The 19,333-nt window shown below is 42.6% G+C and overlaps 2 protein-coding genes across 3 annotated transcripts; both read right to left on the bottom strand.

Annotated features, from left to right (window-relative positions):
- Nucleotides 1-5,186: 5,186 nt before the first annotated feature.
- Nucleotides 5,187-12,470, bottom strand: LOC308324011 (protein HEG homolog 1-like). Of its 2 annotated transcripts, XM_080775906.1 has the most exons (13): nt 11,869-12,470; nt 11,592-11,693; nt 11,401-11,502; nt 11,187-11,296; nt 10,545-10,603; nt 10,322-10,455; nt 9,701-9,838; nt 8,696-8,738; nt 7,996-8,033; nt 7,649-7,736; nt 7,238-7,442; nt 6,687-6,716; nt 5,187-6,146 (listed from the first exon to the last, which is right to left on the bottom strand). In XM_080775906.1, exons 1-13 carry the CDS (start codon nt 12,452-12,454, stop codon nt 6,018-6,020), a joined length of 1,764 nt encoding a protein of 587 aa, XP_080632032.1. In that variant the 5' UTR covers nt 12,455-12,470; the 3' UTR covers nt 5,187-6,017. The 2 variants fall into 2 exon arrangements, with proteins under 2 accessions (XP_080632032.1, XP_080632033.1); XM_080775907.1 differs by lacking the exon at nt 6,687-6,716.
- Nucleotides 12,456-18,398, bottom strand: LOC308323397 (uncharacterized protein; the record flags this gene model as incomplete). The annotated part of the gene is made up of 3 exons (XM_080775125.1): nt 18,349-18,398; nt 12,572-13,662; nt 12,456-12,464 (listed from the first exon to the last, which is right to left on the bottom strand). The coding sequence occupies exons 2-3, from the start codon at nt 13,658-13,660 to the stop codon at nt 12,456-12,458; spliced, it is 1,098 nt and encodes a 365-aa protein (XP_080631251.1). The 5' UTR covers nt 13,661-13,662; nt 18,349-18,398.
- Between the last annotated feature and the right edge of the window lie 935 nt (nt 18,399-19,333).

Below are 19,333 nucleotides of genomic sequence, written 5' to 3'. Positions count from 1 at the left end.
CTGGCTTCCAGGCCAGTTGGAAAATGGCACACTGAGAGGTGGTAAGAGTATGTTAAATTGGACATTTTCATGGTAAAAGATTAGCTGGACAGGGTTCTTTCCGATATAAGCCCCAACCGATACATCTCAGGAAACAGGGGGAGAGAGCACCGTCTCCCGATGGTCCTCCAGCACCTTGATGTCATGACATGGGACTTGAACCGGCCAACTGACTGTAGCAGAGGCAACGGGCCAAGCGCTCCACACCATTACACCACGGCACCTTTGGGCATTCAGCAGATGTCTCCGGGTGCTTTTGAGTTTTTATTTTTTATTCTAGCCTTGAAAAGTTCAAATTACTGCAGCATTGAGCTGTAGGAGGAACTCCCGATGGTCCTCCAGCACCTTGATGTCATGACATGGGACTTGAACCGGCCAACTGACTGTAGCAGAGGCATCGGGCCAAGCGCTCCACACCATTACGCCACGGCACCTTTGGGCATTCAGCAGATGTCTCCGGGTGCTTTTGAGTTTTTATTCTAGCCTTGAAAAGTTCAAATTACTGCAGCATTGAGCTGTAGGAGGAACTCCCGATGGTCCTCCAGCACCTTGATGTCATGACATGGGACTTGAACCGGCCAACTGACTGTAGCAGAGGCATCGGGCCAAGCGCTCCACACCATTACGCCACGGCACCTTTGGGCATTCAGCAGATGTCTCCGGGTGCTTTTGAGTTTTTATTTTTTATTCTATTCTTGAAAAGTTCAAATTACTGCAATTGAGCTGTAGGAGGAACAGGCCTTGAACATGGAATGTCTGTACTGAAACCCTGATGATTAGACCACTGCACCATCAGTCAGACACTCTCAGGCAAAGTCTCCTGGTAATTTTGAAGTGATCTTTTGTTAGCCTTCAGTTAGTAAAGTTTAAATAACACAGCATCATATTAATCAGATCTTTCTTAGCGCTGTTGAGGTCTTCTTTTGTATGATAGTGTAACAGCCGGGAATCGAACCCTGGTCTCCCACGTGGAAAGCCAACATCTTAACCACTACGACAATTTGAGTTATCCTTTCTCATCATTTTGGACCATGGGCTATAGCCCATATCGTACGGCATACTATAGCACGCCGCTTTTCATCGTTTTTGAGGATTTGAAAATAATGAAAATATGAAAAAAAACGATGGGTTATAGCCCATGTCTCATTTAACCAGCCTTTTAGAATTTAGATGGACAGTGAAAATGTTCTTCATGAGACTAGAACCCTGACTAGAACGATATGGGCTATAGCCCATGGTCCAAAATGATGAGAAACGAGGATAAGTTTTTTTTTTTCAAAATTTCAAAAAACATGGGCTATAACCCATCGTTATTTTATTTTTTCATTTTTTTCAAATCCTCCAAAATGATGAAAAATGGCGTGCTATAGTATGCCGTACGATATGGGCTATAGCCCATGGTCCAAAATGATGAGAAACGAGGCTAACTTCTTTTTTTCAAAATTTCAAAAAACATGGGCTATAACCCATCGTTTTTTTATTTTTTCATTTTTTTCAAATCCTCCGAAATGATGAAAAACGGCGTGCTATAGTATGCCGTACGATATGGGCTATAGCCCATGGTCCAAAATGATGAGAAACGAGGCTAACTTTTTTTTTCAAAATTTCAAAAAACATGGGCTATAACCCATTATTTTTTCCGCAATTTCCGCAATTTCGCAATTTTTCAAAAAATCTCAAAATTCAAAATTCCGCAATTTCCGCAATTTTTCAAAAATTTTAGAAAACGATCGGCTATAAACTACAAAACATTTCAAAGTAAAAACTTCCAGCATGGTCCAAAATGATGAGAATCGAGGCTAACTAAATAACTCAGAAACTACTCAGAAAGCACTATATTTCATATATTTCATGTCATAGTTTTAGAAATATAGCAAAGTGTCACAGAGGCACTTGACTAATGTGGGATTCGAACCCTGGACCTGTGGATCACAAGTACAGCTACTCATCACACTGAGCTAACTGCTGGTTACTACAACACAGCTTTTCTGTGCTAGTTGATGTTAGTGTGGAATGCAAAGTGTCAGTAAAGAATGGGGTGGGATTGGCCCCTTTATTTTTTTGTACCTGAGTGGGCTTTGAACCCACCATCTCCCGATCATGTGGCAGCATTCTAACACACTGAGCCACTGGCTCCAGACAATTCACACTTATTTTTTGTTTCTTTTGTTCTTCTGTAAACTCATAAAGTTTTTCACTCCGTGAGATCAGCCAAAGAGTCGAAGGGTTTTCTGTACCTCATTTGAACTGCCTAAATCCAGGATTGAAACAGGGACCGACCTTTAAATCTTCAGCAGGTTCGAACTTGATGCAGTTGAGAATGTCTGACTTAACCCACCTTTCAGAATATAGAGGTTCTTTAGGTTAAAAAACAATGCACACTTTCGACATAAAAGCCCTAAAGAAACAAGTGTAATTGGTGGAGGTGCTCTAGGTGATCGAGTTCTAGCGTGGCTACCAATGCGACTGTGTACCAAGGTACATGGCCAAAGCAGGTTCAAGGCCAGCCTGGGGGACCAAGCTGTAACCAAGCACTGAAGCCAATACTCATCGATGTACTCTGTTACCCTGGGTCTACTGGGATGCAGTACAGTGGGGCCGGGGCCGGGGGGGGGGTATTTCCCCCCCGGTGTTTCCACACAGTAAAATGTGGGTGTTATGGCAAAATAAACTAGAACTGCACCCTATCGAGTGCCTACTTGCTTGTTGCACACAAGTAGGCCTACTAGTACGGACATTTATACAATATTTAGCTCACTCTTACATCAAGGATGTTTTTCCAAGTTTGTATGTGTATTACAAAGAGCAGGGCCTTTAGTTATTCTTTTTTCATTTTGCATCTTTGCAAGGTTGTACCTTTGTAGGCCTACCTGTCTCTAATGTATAAGCAAAGTTGGAGTCTTTGCCGGTTTGAACCGGCACACTTCTACACTTCTACTTCTACACTTCTACAAACATGTTGAATTTCTGGGCTGCTTTAAAGTTGTCCTTCTGGACCTTTAGATCTTCAGTCTAACGCTCTCCCAACTGAGCTATTTCGGCTTGCAAGTGTCAAATCCAGCATTTATTTTTTACATTGACTGTTACTTGTTACTTCTTAAACAAAAAAACTCATAAAGTTTTTCACCCAGGGAGATCAGCCTAAGAGTCATAGGGTTTGCTGTACCTCATTTCAACTGGCGAAAGCCGGGATTGAACCAGGGACCTTCAGGTCTATCAGTCAAACGCTCTCCCAACTGAGCCATTTCGGCTTGCAAGTGTCAAATCCAGCATTTATTTTTACATTGACTGTTACTTGTTACTTCTTAAACAAAAAAAACTCATAATGTTTTTCACCCAGGGAGATCAGCCTAAGAGTCATAGGGTTTTCTGTACCTCATTTCAACTCCTGAAAGCCGGGATTGAACCAGGGACCTTCAGATCTTCAGTCTAATGCTCTACCAACTGCGCTTTTTCGCTTCTTCGGCTTGTAAGAGTCACATCCAGAATATATTTTTCAATTGATTGTTAGTTCTTAAACAAATAAACTCATACAGTTTTCCCCCAGTGAGATCAGCCTGGGAGTCATACGGTTTTCTGTACCTCATTTGACCTGCTGAAATCCGGTTCCATTTGTACACTGTCAAAGTCACTAACTAATACTATCAACATCCATCTATTCTATATACCCTCTACAACAGTGGTTCCCAAACCCTTTCTTGTCAAGGATCCCCGAATTTACACTTTATTAGCCCGTGGAACCTAACCCCAACCCTAACCCTAACCCGGCTATAATCCATGGTCAAAAATGATGAAGTGATTTTGTCTTTTTTACAAATCCCCGTTTTTACAGGCCATGGGCTATAGTCCATGGTCTCGGAGTGATTTTCGTCTTTTTTTCAAATCCTCAAAAATGATGAAAAACGGCATGCTAGTGTACCCTAACCCTAACCCGGCTATAATCCATGGTCAAAAACGATGAAAAACGAGGATTTGAAAAAAAGACAAAATCACTTCCTGACCATGGGTTATAGTCCATGGTGTCGGAGTGATTTTCGTCATTTTTTTCGAATCCTCAAAAATGATGAAAAAACGGCATGCTACAGTACCCTAACCCTAACCCTTGATCGTAGGAGATAGTAATGTAGGACTCTACAGATCAAGTGCTATCCAGTCATAAAGTTTGAACACTTGAAGAAACTACTACAGAAAACTGGAAACACTGCATCCTATCTGTAGGAATGAACAATCGACAGCAGGGGAAAACAGAAACAGGACGGAAGACAATGAGGCACAAGTGTGGCCTACATGGGTCACATATAATTCGCCCAGCTGGTAAGTGTGGCCTACATGGGTCACATATAATTCGCCCAGCTGGTAAAAATGATGAAGTGATTTTGTCTTTTTTACAAATCCCCGTTTTTACAGGCCATGGGCTATAGTCCATGGTCTCGGAGTGATTTTCGTCTTTTTTTCAAATCCTCAAAAATGATGAAAAACGGCATGCTAGTGTACCCTAACCCTAACCCGGCTATAATCCATGGTCAAAAACGATGAAAAACGAGGATTTGAAAAAAAGACAAAATCACTTCCTGACCATGGGTTATAGTCCATGGTGTCGGAGTGATTTTCGTCATTTTTTTCGAATCCTCAAAAATGATGAAAAAACGGCATGCTACAGTACCCTAACCCTAACCCTTGATCGTAGGAGATAGTAATGTAGGACTCTACAGATCAAGTGCTATCCAGTCATAAAGTTTGAACACTTGAAGAAACTACTACAGAAAACTGGAAACACTGCATCCTATCTGTAGGAATGAACAATCGACAGCAGGGGAAAACAGAAACAGGACGGAAGACAATGAGGCACAAGTGTGGCCTACATGGGTCACATATAATTCGCCCAGCTGGTACCCACTTAAGGCCCAATCAGATCCCAGTTCAAACCCATATAGGCAAACACAGGTGGCGCACACATGGTTCTGAAATAAAATGGCCCATTTGGATACCACCTAAGACCCACTTAGAAACCCGCAAAAGCCCATATGGGCTAACACGGGTGGGCCCTTTGTGAAAACTGGGTGCACGGCCCACTCGGAACCCATGCCCATAGCCCATGTCAAAACCCAAGTGGGGCCCAGATGGACATGTTAGCTGGGTAGTGTTTAAATTAAAATTTATTTCAATTGCATTGCACACAAATGCATTCTCTGGCGATTTATTTACAAAGGTTTATACAAGTTTATAAAATAGTGCACTGTCTATTGGCACATCCATGAGACAGGCTTTATCAAGGGTTTTTCATAATGTTCCCTATTCCATCAAAACAGGCACATTTTGCGAGTGTAGCACCTTCAACAGGGAAGTTTATGCACACTAGTAACAGATCCTTAAAAAAAAGAAAACACCCATAACCAGGGAGCCAGCCCCTTTAGCCATTCAAAATGTATTTAAATAGAACATAATCACCCAATAGGCCTAAGTATCTCATTTTAGCCCAAAACAGCCCATATTCTCCCTCTCAATTTGCCTTTGATTGTATTACAAAACATGTAGTAAACGTTTCACACAATTTAGTGCAATTATAGCAATCTGAAACACACAGCCATATTATGTCCATTGTGAAATTCTACAGAATGATTCCTCATAATATAATTCATAAAAACCTACTTATATTTTTGCTGTGCAATAGGGACATCTAGTGGTAATGATCAGTCATATCAGTTAAGAAAAGAAAAGAAAATAAAATAAAATAAAAGAAAAGCATAAAATGTAATTAAATAACTATCTCTTTATTCTTGACATGAGTGGTGGAGTCTCTTTGGTGGCTGTTAGGAGTGTTGATCTCTGGACTCGGACCAAACAGACCGTAATAATAAAAATCCCTGCCAATACCGAGATCTGTATTGTATTGCTCCTTTAGAAAGCGCCCAATCTACAATGGAAAGACAGTTTCAAGTGAGCTTCTGCAATCCTCCCCATTCCAGGTCGCTGGATGTTCAGTTTTTCTGGTCTTCTCCTCCTACGAAGTAGGGGTTCTCATGGCCTTGGACCAAATAGGAGTAACGAGAGGGATTTTTGCCTGTGAAGGTCTTCATTCCCTCTGGATTCAGATCATATGACCCTGACTGAAATTTTACAAGAGGAATTGAAAATATTAGTCTCTTTGAGAAATAAAATACTTCACACACACACACACTTGCACATGCACATGCGCGCATGCCACACGCACACAGATAAACACACACACACACACACACACACACACACACACGCGCGCGCGCGCGAGCGAGCGATTGCGCACACACCCACAAACGGTCAAGCCCTCACAGAAGCAGCAGAGTGGACACACAGCCATGGCTTGGCAACACATACACACAAGCAATGTATATCAGTGACCAATGTGCAGTGATCAAGATACTATTAAGATAACTATTCTTTAGCGACAGCTAGATTTTTCATTATGTTGAAAGCACACTGCATGCTTTCTACACCCATCAGAAACTCCAGTCCCACCACAGTATCCACACAGTATCCACAAAGTCCCAGAGGCTACCATTAGACCAAAGAGACATACACCACCATTATTCTCAGCAAGGCCTCTATGAATTATTAGCACAGGGAACAGTGTGTCGCAACCAGAATCTAAAAGCAAAGCAGTGCCTTACCTTGCTCCATCCTTGTGGTGTGTGAAAACCCTAAAGCAACACATGGGGAGTCAGGCAAAGCAGGGAGCATTATGGGGTGAGCTACATTTTAGCTAACAAACATTATGGATAATCTGGAGTCGCATGCTTTTGAGTGATGATTTAATGTCCAAGCATTTATTGCCTGAGTCCGACAGAATAACAGTGAGGATGATAGTGCCGTTATGGGTTGGAAAGCAGAAGCAATCTGTGTGCAGTTGGGTGGGGGTGGCAATGCACAGGATAAAGGCCTTGTACAGTGTTGTTAGTGGACCATCAGAGATTGTGGTGGTGTATTCCATAGCAAGACAGAGAAACATGTAAGGCACTGGTTCTCCGCGTTTACATTTCAAGGACCCCGTGTAGGCCACAAACCATTTTAGAAACATTTTCTTTGTAAATCTCTGAGACTCCCATCGATGGACAAAGTGTATAAATGAAACCAAATGCATCCTCCGTGGTCCATTGGGTTCCATTTGTACATGTCAGAGTTATAGACTCCTAGGTAGGTCCAGTGATGCAAGGTAACTCACCAGTCCATTGGAATTGTTCTTTTTGTCCACCAGGGCACGTGTGCTTCCTCCTTCCGTCATCTCGATAGAGGGATTCGGGTCCCAGTTAGGGTTAGTGGTAGCCCGTGGGATGGGAGTGATGCCCTGGACCGGCCAGGGATGATTGAACTCATCCACTGAGTATGGGCTGTTGTCAAGTGTTTTTTCATCATCCGTGCACCTCCGGCTGAATTGCACACAGCAGAGTTGAGTTGATTTATAAAGATATGTTGTTATTTCACTTATATACAGTATAACATAATACAGACTTGAACAATGAAACTGAATTTACAGGTTTTATAATGCTATAGGAGCAGATTTATGAAATATTTAATGATATTTAATGAAATACAAAATGTGATAACGAAGTGGTTTTGAAATGGTTCCTCTTACATGCAGCAGTACAGGAACAGAGCCAAGAACAGGAGAAGCAGAATTCCACCCAAGGTACAGGCAATGACCACCACTGCCAGCAGAGCCGCTATAAAGACACAGACACAGGATCAGTCCTTTGATCAATAAAGTATTACTACTACTACTACTACTACAATGTCCCTTCAGCAGTGGTTCTCGAATCTTTTAAGTTCAATAAACCCCAAAGCTCAGAGTGTACAAATAGAACCAAATGGACCTGTGAGGGTGTATTTGGTTTATTGTCTATTTAGAACCCCCTCAAAGAACCCTAACCCCTAGGTCCAAACCCCCCAAAAGAGTTTGGACCTGTGAAGAAATTAACTTACAGTCATTGCAGTTGAGCCCAGCATAGCCGAATGGGCATCTGAAACAGGGAAAAGGCAATTAAAGTGATACAATCACTGATATTAACATAACTATAATAACCCCACCACTAACTATAAACAACAATAGCAGAGGAGACATGTTTTTATTCTTTAGTACAGAGGTCATTGAGCCAGACTCAACTCAGGATGAACAGATTGAACACTAGACACCATGTAAATGATAACTTTATGCACAAATCAAACTCTTTCGAATGTATATCACTATAACCTCACTTATATATTTACAACAACCCCAGATGTTTTAATGTACACCAGCTATATAGATCCTGAACATGAGCAATGCAGTTCAACCTGCAGTACACATGGGGAGGGACATTTAGACAGTAAAATCATCAGTATCTATTCATTTGTCCAATTGTAACTCTAGAGTGTACGTAAGGGTCTCATTGAACACTTGGTCAAGGATTTAGCTCATTTTTTAAAGACAGAACATTGGGAGAGATGACATGCAGCAAAGGCCGCCGGGATCGGGACTCGAACCCCGGACACACTGCCAGGCTACAGGTGCCCAGGTGCCCGGACCACCATGCCAGTGATCCGGGCCTGCTGTGTAGTTCTAAGTGCCACAAGAATCAGCTTGACATGGAAAGTCTCCAGAAACCGAACATCGAACAATAGTTAATATGTGTGGTGTACTCACGGTTGGCACGTGCCTTCCACTGCCTGCTGACCGCTAGGACAAGCTGCAAAAAACAGATGGGGAAGCATCATGACATACTGAAACAAAACAATCTGTGCAAATAGATTCCAACTATTGTTAGTATTGTAGGAACAGAGGCAATAGATGGAGAAGTATAATATGCCTCGCTACACACAACAGGAACAGAAGAATAATGAGAACTTATTATTATGTGCTCTGTGCTGTACGAGTAACCACGACTGTTACCAAATAGTGCATAGAAGTAGGTTCTGTTTTCTAAAAAAACAAAAACAAAAACAAAACAACAGTATTGCCTGCATGTGTGTGTGCAGCTACTGTAAATGACTTCTTCTTTAGAAGCTCCCTATAACCGCTCTTCTAGGTCAGAGCCAATCCAACCCACTAATGATCAGTATTGCAATTGTTCCACTTGTTTCCAGGGAAACGACCCCTTTGCAAAAGAATACATTAAAGAGATATATGAACCAAGGGTCAAAGGTCCGCCTGGAGAAATGTCTGGAGCACTTGACCTTGTCTGAGTCTCTCTACCTCTCTGTCTCTCTGTGTGTGTGTGTGTGTGTGTGTGTGTGTGTGTGTGTGTGTGTGTGTGTGTGTGTGTGTGTGTGTGTGTGTGTGTGTGTGTGTGTGTGTGTGTGTGTGTGTGTGTGTGTGTGTGTGTGTGTGTGTGTCGCGCGTGTGTGTGTGTGTGCCTCTCTCTCTCTCTCTCTCTTTCTCGCTGTATTTGCATCTCTCTATCGCTTAATCTCTCTCAGTTGTTTCATTTCATTGTATCAGTGACAATGAAAATATTCCCTGAGTGGTACAGTACCTTTTCTAGTGTGTTCTCCAACTGGGGTCCAGGTACCCATAGGATTCTAAATGGACCCTTGCCGTTCTGTTAGTCTCAAAGTGTGCAATGGAAACAAATGGACCAGGGATCCTTGTTTCCATTTGTACACTTTTAGAGTTGTGAGGGTCCTTGAAATAAAGTAAAAAAGTTCTCACCTCGGCAGCTCTTGTTTGAGTAGAGTGTGTTTGAGAAGTAGCCGTCTTTACAGGAGCAGATGACGCGGCCACCCTTCACAGAACATGTTGTCGTTAGGGGATCACAGGGCTCTGGAGTCTGTTTACATAAGTCAGTCCCTGAGAGCAAACATATGGAACAAAGATGGAGAGAAATACCTGTACACTGCTTCAAATCAAGTATTTATGTGTATTATTTATTTTCATCATTAATTATCTTTAAAAAACAGGGCCCTAAGGGCAGTCACAATAGGTAATTATTTTTTTTCTTTAAAGATTCGTTTTTGGCTTTTTGCCTTTATTCATAGTTACAAGTGAAGATGGACAGGAAAGAGGGAGGGAGAGAATGGTAGAGACATGTAGCAAAGGTCGTCATGAACGGGACTAGAACATGCGACGCGCTGTCAGGCCTGTGCCTATATGTGGCATGTTTGTTTGTTTTATTCATTAGCACGTAAAAAAAACAAAAAAACAGAAGAAACCTGGACCAGTAGGCCAGCAGGCGCAACGTTATAATCTTTTAATGTAAGAATAAAAGAAGTCTGCACAAGTGGGCCACTATGGTAATAGCAGCACACACAGTAGTATTAAATTCATACGCACCTTCAAACGTTGCACCAGTTAACAAACCTCCGGTATTTGCACTTATGGCTTTTTGAATGGCCTGATCAATCGTCGTTTCACTGGAGTTGGACTTTTCAAACACATTATTCACTGTTGCTAGTACACTGCCTGGTCTGAAAGATGAAGAACCACCGCACAAAGTCAGACAATTAAATTATACTTTAAAAATGATAATAATTGCAGAAAAAAGGAAGATGCTTACAGCAGCTGTAAAACGTCAGTCCTGACATATCCCTGTTGATTTTGAAGGACCACTCTGAGCTATAAAATGAAGTATTTTTTTTTGTTTACTCACAGAGAGAGAGAGAGTGTGTGTGTGTACGTGTACGTGTATATGTGTGTGTGTGTGTGTGTGTGTGTGTGTGTGTGTGTGTGTGTGTGTGTGTGCGCGCGTGCGTGCGTGCGTGTGCATGCGTGCCGTGCCGTGCCGTGCGTGCCGTGCGTGAGTCCATTTCACAGTACTATTGGAAAACCAGTCAGCTTGAAAAAGGTGCACTTGATTTCTCCGACTTGAGCCACGTGCCACGTGACGTGCCCAGCATTGCAAAGGCACCTTCAGTTGACTCAGCGCTGTGCGAGTTATGTACCGTTTGGGACATATCTTAAATCATTGTCCCCCCCCCCCCCCGAGTCTGTACCTCCTTTCATTTATTTATTTTTGACGGGGTGCCCCGCCCTGCCACAGGGGAGCGCGGGAGGTGAACTCGAACAAAACGAGCACTCCTCTGTTTTTTCCCTTTTGTCATGTACTGTAACATATATGTATAAGTATTGTATGTGTGTGCACAGTATCTATACTGTATATCATGTACTGTACAAATGGTATTTCTTGTGTACAACGTACCGTTCCTGAGATCTCAGCCGCAGTGTTCCGAAATATCTCTGAAGACCTGTTTCTCATTTCATTTTTAAACTCCAATGACTCCAGATGTAGCTGGCCTGGGAACACTTGACCTGAGAAGAAAAACAGGAATAACATCTGCATCATTACAATCATCAACCTTAACATTATCATCATCTAAAGTGCATGACATGTCTAAAGTAAACACTTACAGTACCTTGTGTGCAGCGGCCATTTAACAGGTAGCTACCAGCCAGACACTGACAAGTGTCATTAAAACAGATACTTTCCACAGGACATGAGTTGGAGGAGGAACACACTGTTGAGGGAAAAACAACACATCATACATCCGTTCACTCGACACAAATCTTTCGTCATTCTTTTACAATATGTGGGACCCATGGATACCTATGATTGATGGGGGTGCTGCGGTGGAGACTGTCGGCTGAATGGTTGGAGTTGGATTTGTTGGGATGATATTGGTAGAGGTAGTAGCAGTGTGATCAGTCACTATAGTAAGAAAATACATAATAATCAGTCTAGGCATTAAACACAGAACACAATCAACATTGATATCCCCCAGTATGGCTACTGTATTGTACATATTATGTCACAAGATCTTCTATCTTCCCATGTTTAATGGTGTTCCTCTCTGTCAGTGACAGCATCTTGTTCAGAAGCCTACCTCTGGTGGTTGCTGGCAAGGTACTATGGGTGGTGGAATTTCCAGGAGGAACTACGGTGCTATTGACTGAGGTGCTAGCAGGAGCAGGGTTGGAGGTGGAGGTACGTGGAGAGGATGTGGATCCCGCTATGGGTGCAGTCGTCTCTGTTCTATTGGCTGTGGTGGTGGAGGCAAGGGGGAAAGCGTTGGAGGTGGTGGAAGCGCTAGTGGTAGCATTGGTGTGTTCTGGAGTTGTCATTACTGTAGCAAAGGTTGTATGTGTGGCATTCTCTGGTTTTGTGGTTGTGGTTGCTAGATCAGAAGTGTTTAGGGTGGGTGTGGTATTATTTGAAATTTCAGGTTCACTGGTGGTGGAGTTACTCTCCACAGTGAACATTTCAGGTCCGCTGGTAGTGAAATTACTTCCAACAGTGGACATTTCAGGCCCGCTGGTGGTGAAATTACTTTCAACAGTGGACATTTCAGGTCCGCTGGTGGTGGAATTACTTTCAACAGTGGACATTTCAGGCCCGCTGGTGGTGAAATTACTTTCAACAGTGGACATTTCAGGTCCGCTGGTGGTGAAATTACTTCCAACAGTGGACATTTCAGGTCCGCTGGTAGTGAAATTACTTTCAACAGTGGACATTTCAGGTCCGCTGGTGGTGAAATTACTTTCAACAGTGGACATTTCAGGTCCGCTGGTAGTGAAATTACTTCCAACAGTGGACATTTCAGGTCCGCTGGTGGTGGAATTACTTTCAACAGTGGACATTTCAGGTCCGCTGGTAGTGAAATTACTTCCAACAGTGGACATTTCAGGCCCGCTGGTGGTTAAATTACTTTCAACAGTGGACATTTCAGGCCCGCTGGTGGTTAAATTACTTTCAACAGTGGACATTTCAGGTCCGCTGGTGGTTAAATTACTTTCAACAGTGGACATTTCAGGTCCACTGGTGGTTAAATTACTTTCAACAGTGGACATTTCAGGCCCGCTGGTAGTGAAATTACTTTCAACAGTGGACATTTCAGGTCCGCTGGTGGTGAAATTACTTTCAACAGTGGACATTTCAGGCCCGCTGGTAGTGAAATTACTTTGAACAGTGGACATTTCAGGTCCGCTGGTGGTTAAATTACTTTCAACAGTGGACATTTCAGGTCCACTGGTGGTGGAGGTCCAATCCACAGGAGTTGTACTGCTAGAAGTGTCAGGTTCACTGGTAGCAGAGATAGCAACAGGTGTTGAACTGCTAGACATGTCAGGTCCACTGGTAGCAGAGATACTATCCACAGGCGTTGTACTGCTAGAAGTGTCAGGTTCACTGGTAGCAGAGATAGCAACAGGTGTTGAACTGCTAGACATGTCGGGTCCACTGGTAGTAGAGATACTGTCCACAGGAGTTGTAATGTCAGGTCCACTGGTAGTAGAGATACTGTGCACAGGAGTTGTAATGTCAGGTCCACTGGTAGTAGAGATACTGTCCACAGGAGTTGAAATGTCAGGTTCACTGGTAGCAGAGATACTATCCACAGGTGTTGAACTGCTAGACATGTCAGGTCCACTGGTAGCAGAGATAGCAACAGGTGTTGAACTGCTAGACATGTCAGGTCCACTGGTAGTAGAGATACTGTCCACAGGAGTTGTAATGTCAGGTTCACTGGTAGCAGAGATACTATCCACAGGTGTTGAACTGCTAGACATGTCAGGTTCACTGGTAGTAGAGATACTGTCCACAGGAGTTGAACTGCTAGACATGTCAGGTCCACTGGTAGTAGAGATACTATCCACAGGCGTCACAGGAGATGTTTCCATTCCTGCAATAAATAAATAAATAAACATATAAAAGCGAACAAGTTTGTCATTTTCGTTAAGCAGTGTCTGCCAGTGGTTATAATACATTGAATGCACGTATACATTTGTTACATTAAGTGTAGCAACGATTAATTGGCCTTTAAACTTAAACCCTCACTTCTTTGTAAAAAACATATCTGAGTTATCATGGAGGTGTTCATGTTTTCATTGAGGTGTTCATGTTATCATTGAGGTGATATCATTGAAGTGTTCATCAATCATCATTGAGGAGACCATGTCTTCTTTCCATGACTTTGTCTTTTTTCCCCGTCTACACCAAATCTTTTCACCAAAAATAGCCGATCTACAAGCTCACAACATCGCGAGGTGTTGTGAGCTTATATTGGCTATTTTTGATGAATGCTCCACCCAACGTAGGTATTCATGCTGGGCTTCTAGTGGTTAAGGCAGGTGATTACATTGTATCTGTCTTGAGACATCTGATACTTGAAATGAGTTTCCTAGTCATGGGAAACAATACCCTTGCATAAAGGGGAGGTTCACTCAAAATACAAAAGTAAACATATGTTCTTTCTTTTACCCAGAATGCTATCACTCCATGCAGATAGTTTGCTGTGATCTGCTGAGGTACGCCAGAACGCAGTTGTGATCTATTCTACACTACAGAACAGTAGTATTGGCTAGCCTTGTACATATGGCTTCATAATAAGTATTATTCAGATCCTACAGAAATTCACTACATAGACTACTAGTGCCTTCAGGATTAAATGATTTCTCCTTCTGTGTAACAATTACAAAATACTACTACAAAGCCTATTATGTAAAATTGTCAGCTATGTTCCAGGCAACCGCAGCCTGAGAGAGTGTATGCTGCCTTCTGGGAATTATTGGCCTTATCGCTTAGCAACCAAAACATATTTGCAGATGAAAATCCACAGGCGTAACACACCTGGCAGGAATAGAGTCATTGGATATTTGTCCTTCCGAGTGTAAATTTAAACGCATCATTCACATCATTCAAGAGTTAAATTAACACTCTTTGCCAAGTCCACACTTGTGTGTCAGGACACACACACACACTCTGTGGGAAGCAGAAGTGGTGAAAGATTCCAGGTGATGTGTATTGGTTAGAATAAATAGTTGTGCTTACAGCATACTGTATAAACCATTACTTCAGAAGGACTGAAACTATGGGCAGGCACTGAGCCAGTCATGGTTCCCTTATTGTAGATTGTTTGTACAGTGCATGTTCAATTGGATCTATAATATTTGCTGTGTCAACACAGGGAGCCAACACAGGGAGAGTCAGTGATAGGCAGTGTGACTTAAACGATTCTAAAAATGTCTTCTAAATCTTCTGTCTGAATAACTCAAACCTTTTCATATCAAGGACAGCCAAAACTGTATGTATTTGGCTGCCGACTTTTCAAGATTCTTTAAAAATAGCAGATCTACAAGCTCATAACATGGCACAAAGTGACGTGATATCTGCAATTTTTATATAGCCAAAGTATAAAATATGGTGGACGCTTTCCCCGCTGACCTGTTCTGTTGAGTTGGAGGAGGAACACACTGTTGAGGGAATATCAACAATGTTGATCTGACCTCATCAAACCCAATACACGCTCCATTATGGCCAGTCCTCATCAAACCCTGTACACTCAAGACACTGCCCCCGCTGCCAGATAGTGGTATTTGTCATTGTGCATTTTTTGGTCAAAGTTGATCCTATGCCGGCACATGCGGTGGCGTAACCGTCTGGGCACCAGACTGGTAATCCAGTCGCAGTGTGCCGCGGGTTCGACTCCCGAGCCCGACACGGCCTTTACTGTATGTCTTCCCCCATCTCTCTCCCGTTTCCTGTCAGCCTACTGTCTGTCCCTTCAAAAAACCAATAAAAGGCGTAAGCCGCAAAAACATATCTTAAAAAAAAAAAGTTGATCCTATGCCAAAGCGCCAGCAGTCTGCCGTCACCCAGGCGGATGCGTGCACGCGCCGATCTCCACATTCTCACGGAGGAGACTGCCGACGCGCGGCATGTATAACACAGTGGTACTCCCTATGCATGCTATCATTTTCATAATCATGTTTACTTCCCACCATAAACAAACACAGTTTCTACGGTAATTAAAATGTCAGAATACAGAACTTAGACTTCAGATCTGTGGCAGTTATACAGCATGTGAATTTACAATGTAGATATTTTCATAGCATATCATTTCATGTCCACCCGTATGAGTCAACAGCCAACACAATGGTTTCATTTATTTGAATGCAGCATGCTATTGCCGTGACACCTTGCACACACATTCCCACTAGGCTGAGGAAGAAATAACACCCTTTTCACCTTCACCAGGAGGCCTGGTATTATATTATATTATATTATAGAAGTTTAGCAGTTTTTGAATGCAAGGAATACGTTTCAGGGAAATTCACGAATAGGAACATCACCTATCAAAACCAACACTACGCACATCACAAAGAATTTAGGGAACCTGTAAATGTCAGCACACACATTATGATATCATATATGCATGGACACGTGCATGCACGCACGCACGCTCATGCACAAACCACAAACTACTTTTTAGATTCGTTTTCCATCGTTGTGGTAGTGCTGACAGTTGCGATATTTTAAGTTTGTGCATTATAAGTTATAGTACACAAACGTAATATATTGCAATATAGAGGGAGTTGGTCTATAACCTCCTGTAACCTCTCCAGGCGAGTGGAGAAATTGACTGTTTGTGCTGCAGACTGGGTGATGAGGATATTAATTCATTTATAGGGCTTTTTTATTTGTTAATTATATTGAATGCATTGCTGCTATTTTTATGTCAGTATAACCACTTTGTCTTTTGTAGTGCTGTCTATGTCATCGATCAAACATGTATGTATGTATGTATCTGTGTGTGTGTGTGTGTGTGTGTGTGTGTGTGTGTGTGTGTGTGTGTGTGTGTGTGTGTGTGTGTGTGTGTACACTGTACAGGATGCATGTTCGTACTTACTGTATGTACTGTAAACACACACACACATGAAGCAATACGCCTTGACGAACATATATGAATGGTATAGTAATTAAGCGCACGCCAAGTGTGTTGCAGGCCTAACAGGGAGCTCTCTCTGAGGACTTAACCCCTCAGCCGGATAATCCCCAGCAGACACAAAAGGGATGACTGCTGGGTCAGACGAGGTCACCTGTGGATCTCAGCTCGCCAACAAACACACATTCAAGAGGCAGTGTGTGGATCAGGATGTCCGGTTTACCCCACCGAAACGCGTCCTGGTTCCCTTCCAATCATAATGCACTTTCATGTCTCCGTACAAGAACAGAGAGTAGGGGCTAGCGGAGGAACAAACACGCCCGCTCAGTGCAATGGTGCAAAGTGGGAGTGCATCTGTTGCCAAGGGAGACACCTGCTACCGGCTGGCAGAGATTTGACCCCCCTTTAAATCACCTCTAACACTGAGAAAGAGAACAGACAGACAGACGGACGGACGGACAGACGGATGGACGGACAGACGGACGGACGGACGGACGGACGGACGGACGGACGGACGGACGGACGAGGTAGAGAGAGAGATGGAATCATATAATCAGGGACTGGCTTTTCTTTGGACACAATAGCACTCCTGTGAAGTACACCTACACAAACTAACTGTCATGTGCAGAATGACCTTGGTACCTAGTTAGTACCAAGTTACACCCCCCCCACCCCCACCCCAACCGGCGCACACTTATTTGTCTGCCTGCTCACTTCCACCGTCCACAAGGTAGAGAGCTAAGGAAGAACTTGGAACACACCAAGAAAGCTACAGAAATACATGCAAACATTCACGTTATCACATACGTATACATTTGTGGTTTCTTGGAGTTGCCATGAAAAAGAAAATTACTTTATGGGGTTAGGGATTAGGGAAGAGAATTCCAGAAATAGTTCTTTATCACATCTAGCAGCAGCGAAGGAAATGAACGGCCTGATTAAAGAAGGCACACAGAGCACGAGACGTACATCAAAGTAGGTGTACTGAAATTGTTTACGTGAAAGTATCAATACTGCAATTCAGAAATACTCGTAAAAGTCTGGAATTAAAATTTGACTTGAGTAAAAGTACTAAAGTATTGGTATCAAAATATACTTAAGTACCAAAAGTAAAAAATAGTCATTATGCAGAATGTCCCATTTCAAGTTTTCAAATGTATACAAATCTTGTGAAAATAGCCGATCTACAAGCTCACAATGCATCGTAAAGTTTTCAAATAAATGTAAAAGTATAATATTTGGATCTGAGATGTAGTGTAGATGTAGTATTGTATTGTATTGTATTGTATTGTATTGTATTTAGTATTGGAAATTGTAAATACTCAAGTAAAGTGCAAATATGTCAAAATTGTACTTAAGTACAGCCACCTAACAGCGTCAGGAAAGGCCCCAGGACAGAGAGCAGGATCTCATTAGTATAGTATGGTCATCTGGAGATGTCTGTACCGCAGGCAGCTCGTGTCTGTATGTGTCGCACAGCACCAGCGAAGCTATTCACGCGTCACAAATGGCGCCGCGTGAAGCCTGAGACATGCTCATCAAAATGTAGGTGGCATGTACCATTATTAGACTACAGAATGCTCTAATTAAAAGACATGGTCCAGGCTCCGAAGCTTTCTAATAATCAGAGTGGACATTTCTCACATGCTGCTGTATGACCTCTTGATATTTCCAGGCAGCCATCTCTATGTTCCCATCTTGTGGTATGCACGCCTGAGTAGGTACAACAAGCACAGCAAGCATACATGTTTATGTGTACTTTCCTTGTGGCTGTCAAACTTAATTCTTACTGGCATAGTTAACCCTAATCCTAACTCTGACCATACCCCCCTATAACTAACCTTAATCTTTCTCACCCTAACTTTACTGGGGTTTTTCAATCTCATCTCTATTCTCTACAGACTCTAAATCTCACTATCTTGAAGGTCAATTCAGGTGAAACAATGTAATCATTGATGCGTGTTTGTATTACAATACAAGATATTGTAGGTAAATAAGATAAACACACACACACGTGCATGCTCATACACACACACACACACACACACACACACACACACACACACACACACACACACACACACACACACACACACACACACACACACACACACACACACACACACACAAACGAGAGACATCATAGTCTCAGCCATGCCTTCGGGGTGGAGAGTGGAGACTAAGAAGTGTTACATGATGTTTATACTGTTATTGGGCCTTTTTACATTACCTAGACTAGAGTCGAGGATAAGAAGGGAAGAGGAATGCAGAAGGTAATAAGATTTTATACTACTGATCTAGGTTTGTGGTTTAGCTGGTGTGTTTCCCCATGGAGAGATGCTACACAGAATGTTGAAAAGCTGTGAAAAAACACATCTGCCATGTTCATTATGACATCTATTACGTTACGTCTACTATGAGAGACATTACATTTCTAAATTGGAACTTAGAGTCTGAGATACCAAGGCAGTCCCTCCCTCGCACAGGCAAGAAAAATGCCAGTGTGTGCCTTGTTTGCAAATTGCAACTGTAGACTGTAAAACGTCTGGGTTTCCGAGGCTAAGCCTGACATGGCCAGACTAATATCATGGCTTTTCTTTTTGCACTGGCAGATTTGTCTTGTTTCCAG

This window comes from Protomyctophum bolini (genome assembly GCF_963924005.1).
Source record: "Protomyctophum bolini genome assembly, chromosome: 11".
NCBI lineage: Eukaryota > Metazoa > Chordata > Actinopteri > Myctophiformes > Myctophidae > Protomyctophum > Protomyctophum bolini.
This window is presented reverse-complemented; position numbering and strand designations above follow the sequence as displayed.

Excerpts from the sequence above, each read along its gene's own strand:
- LOC308324011 (XM_080775906.1), bottom strand. The coding sequence starts at position 12,454 with ATGTCCACTGTTGGAAGTAATTTCACCACCAGCGGACCTGAAATGTCC. Across the intron at positions 10,456-10,544 it reads ACTGACGTTTTACAGCTGCT|ACCAGGCAGTGTACTAGCAA; the intron begins GTAAGCATCTTC and ends TTCATCTTTCAG. Across the intron at positions 8,034-8,695 it reads GTGGAAGGCACGTGCCAACC|ATGCCCATTCGGCTATGCTG; the intron begins GTGAGTACACCA and ends TCCCTGTTTCAG.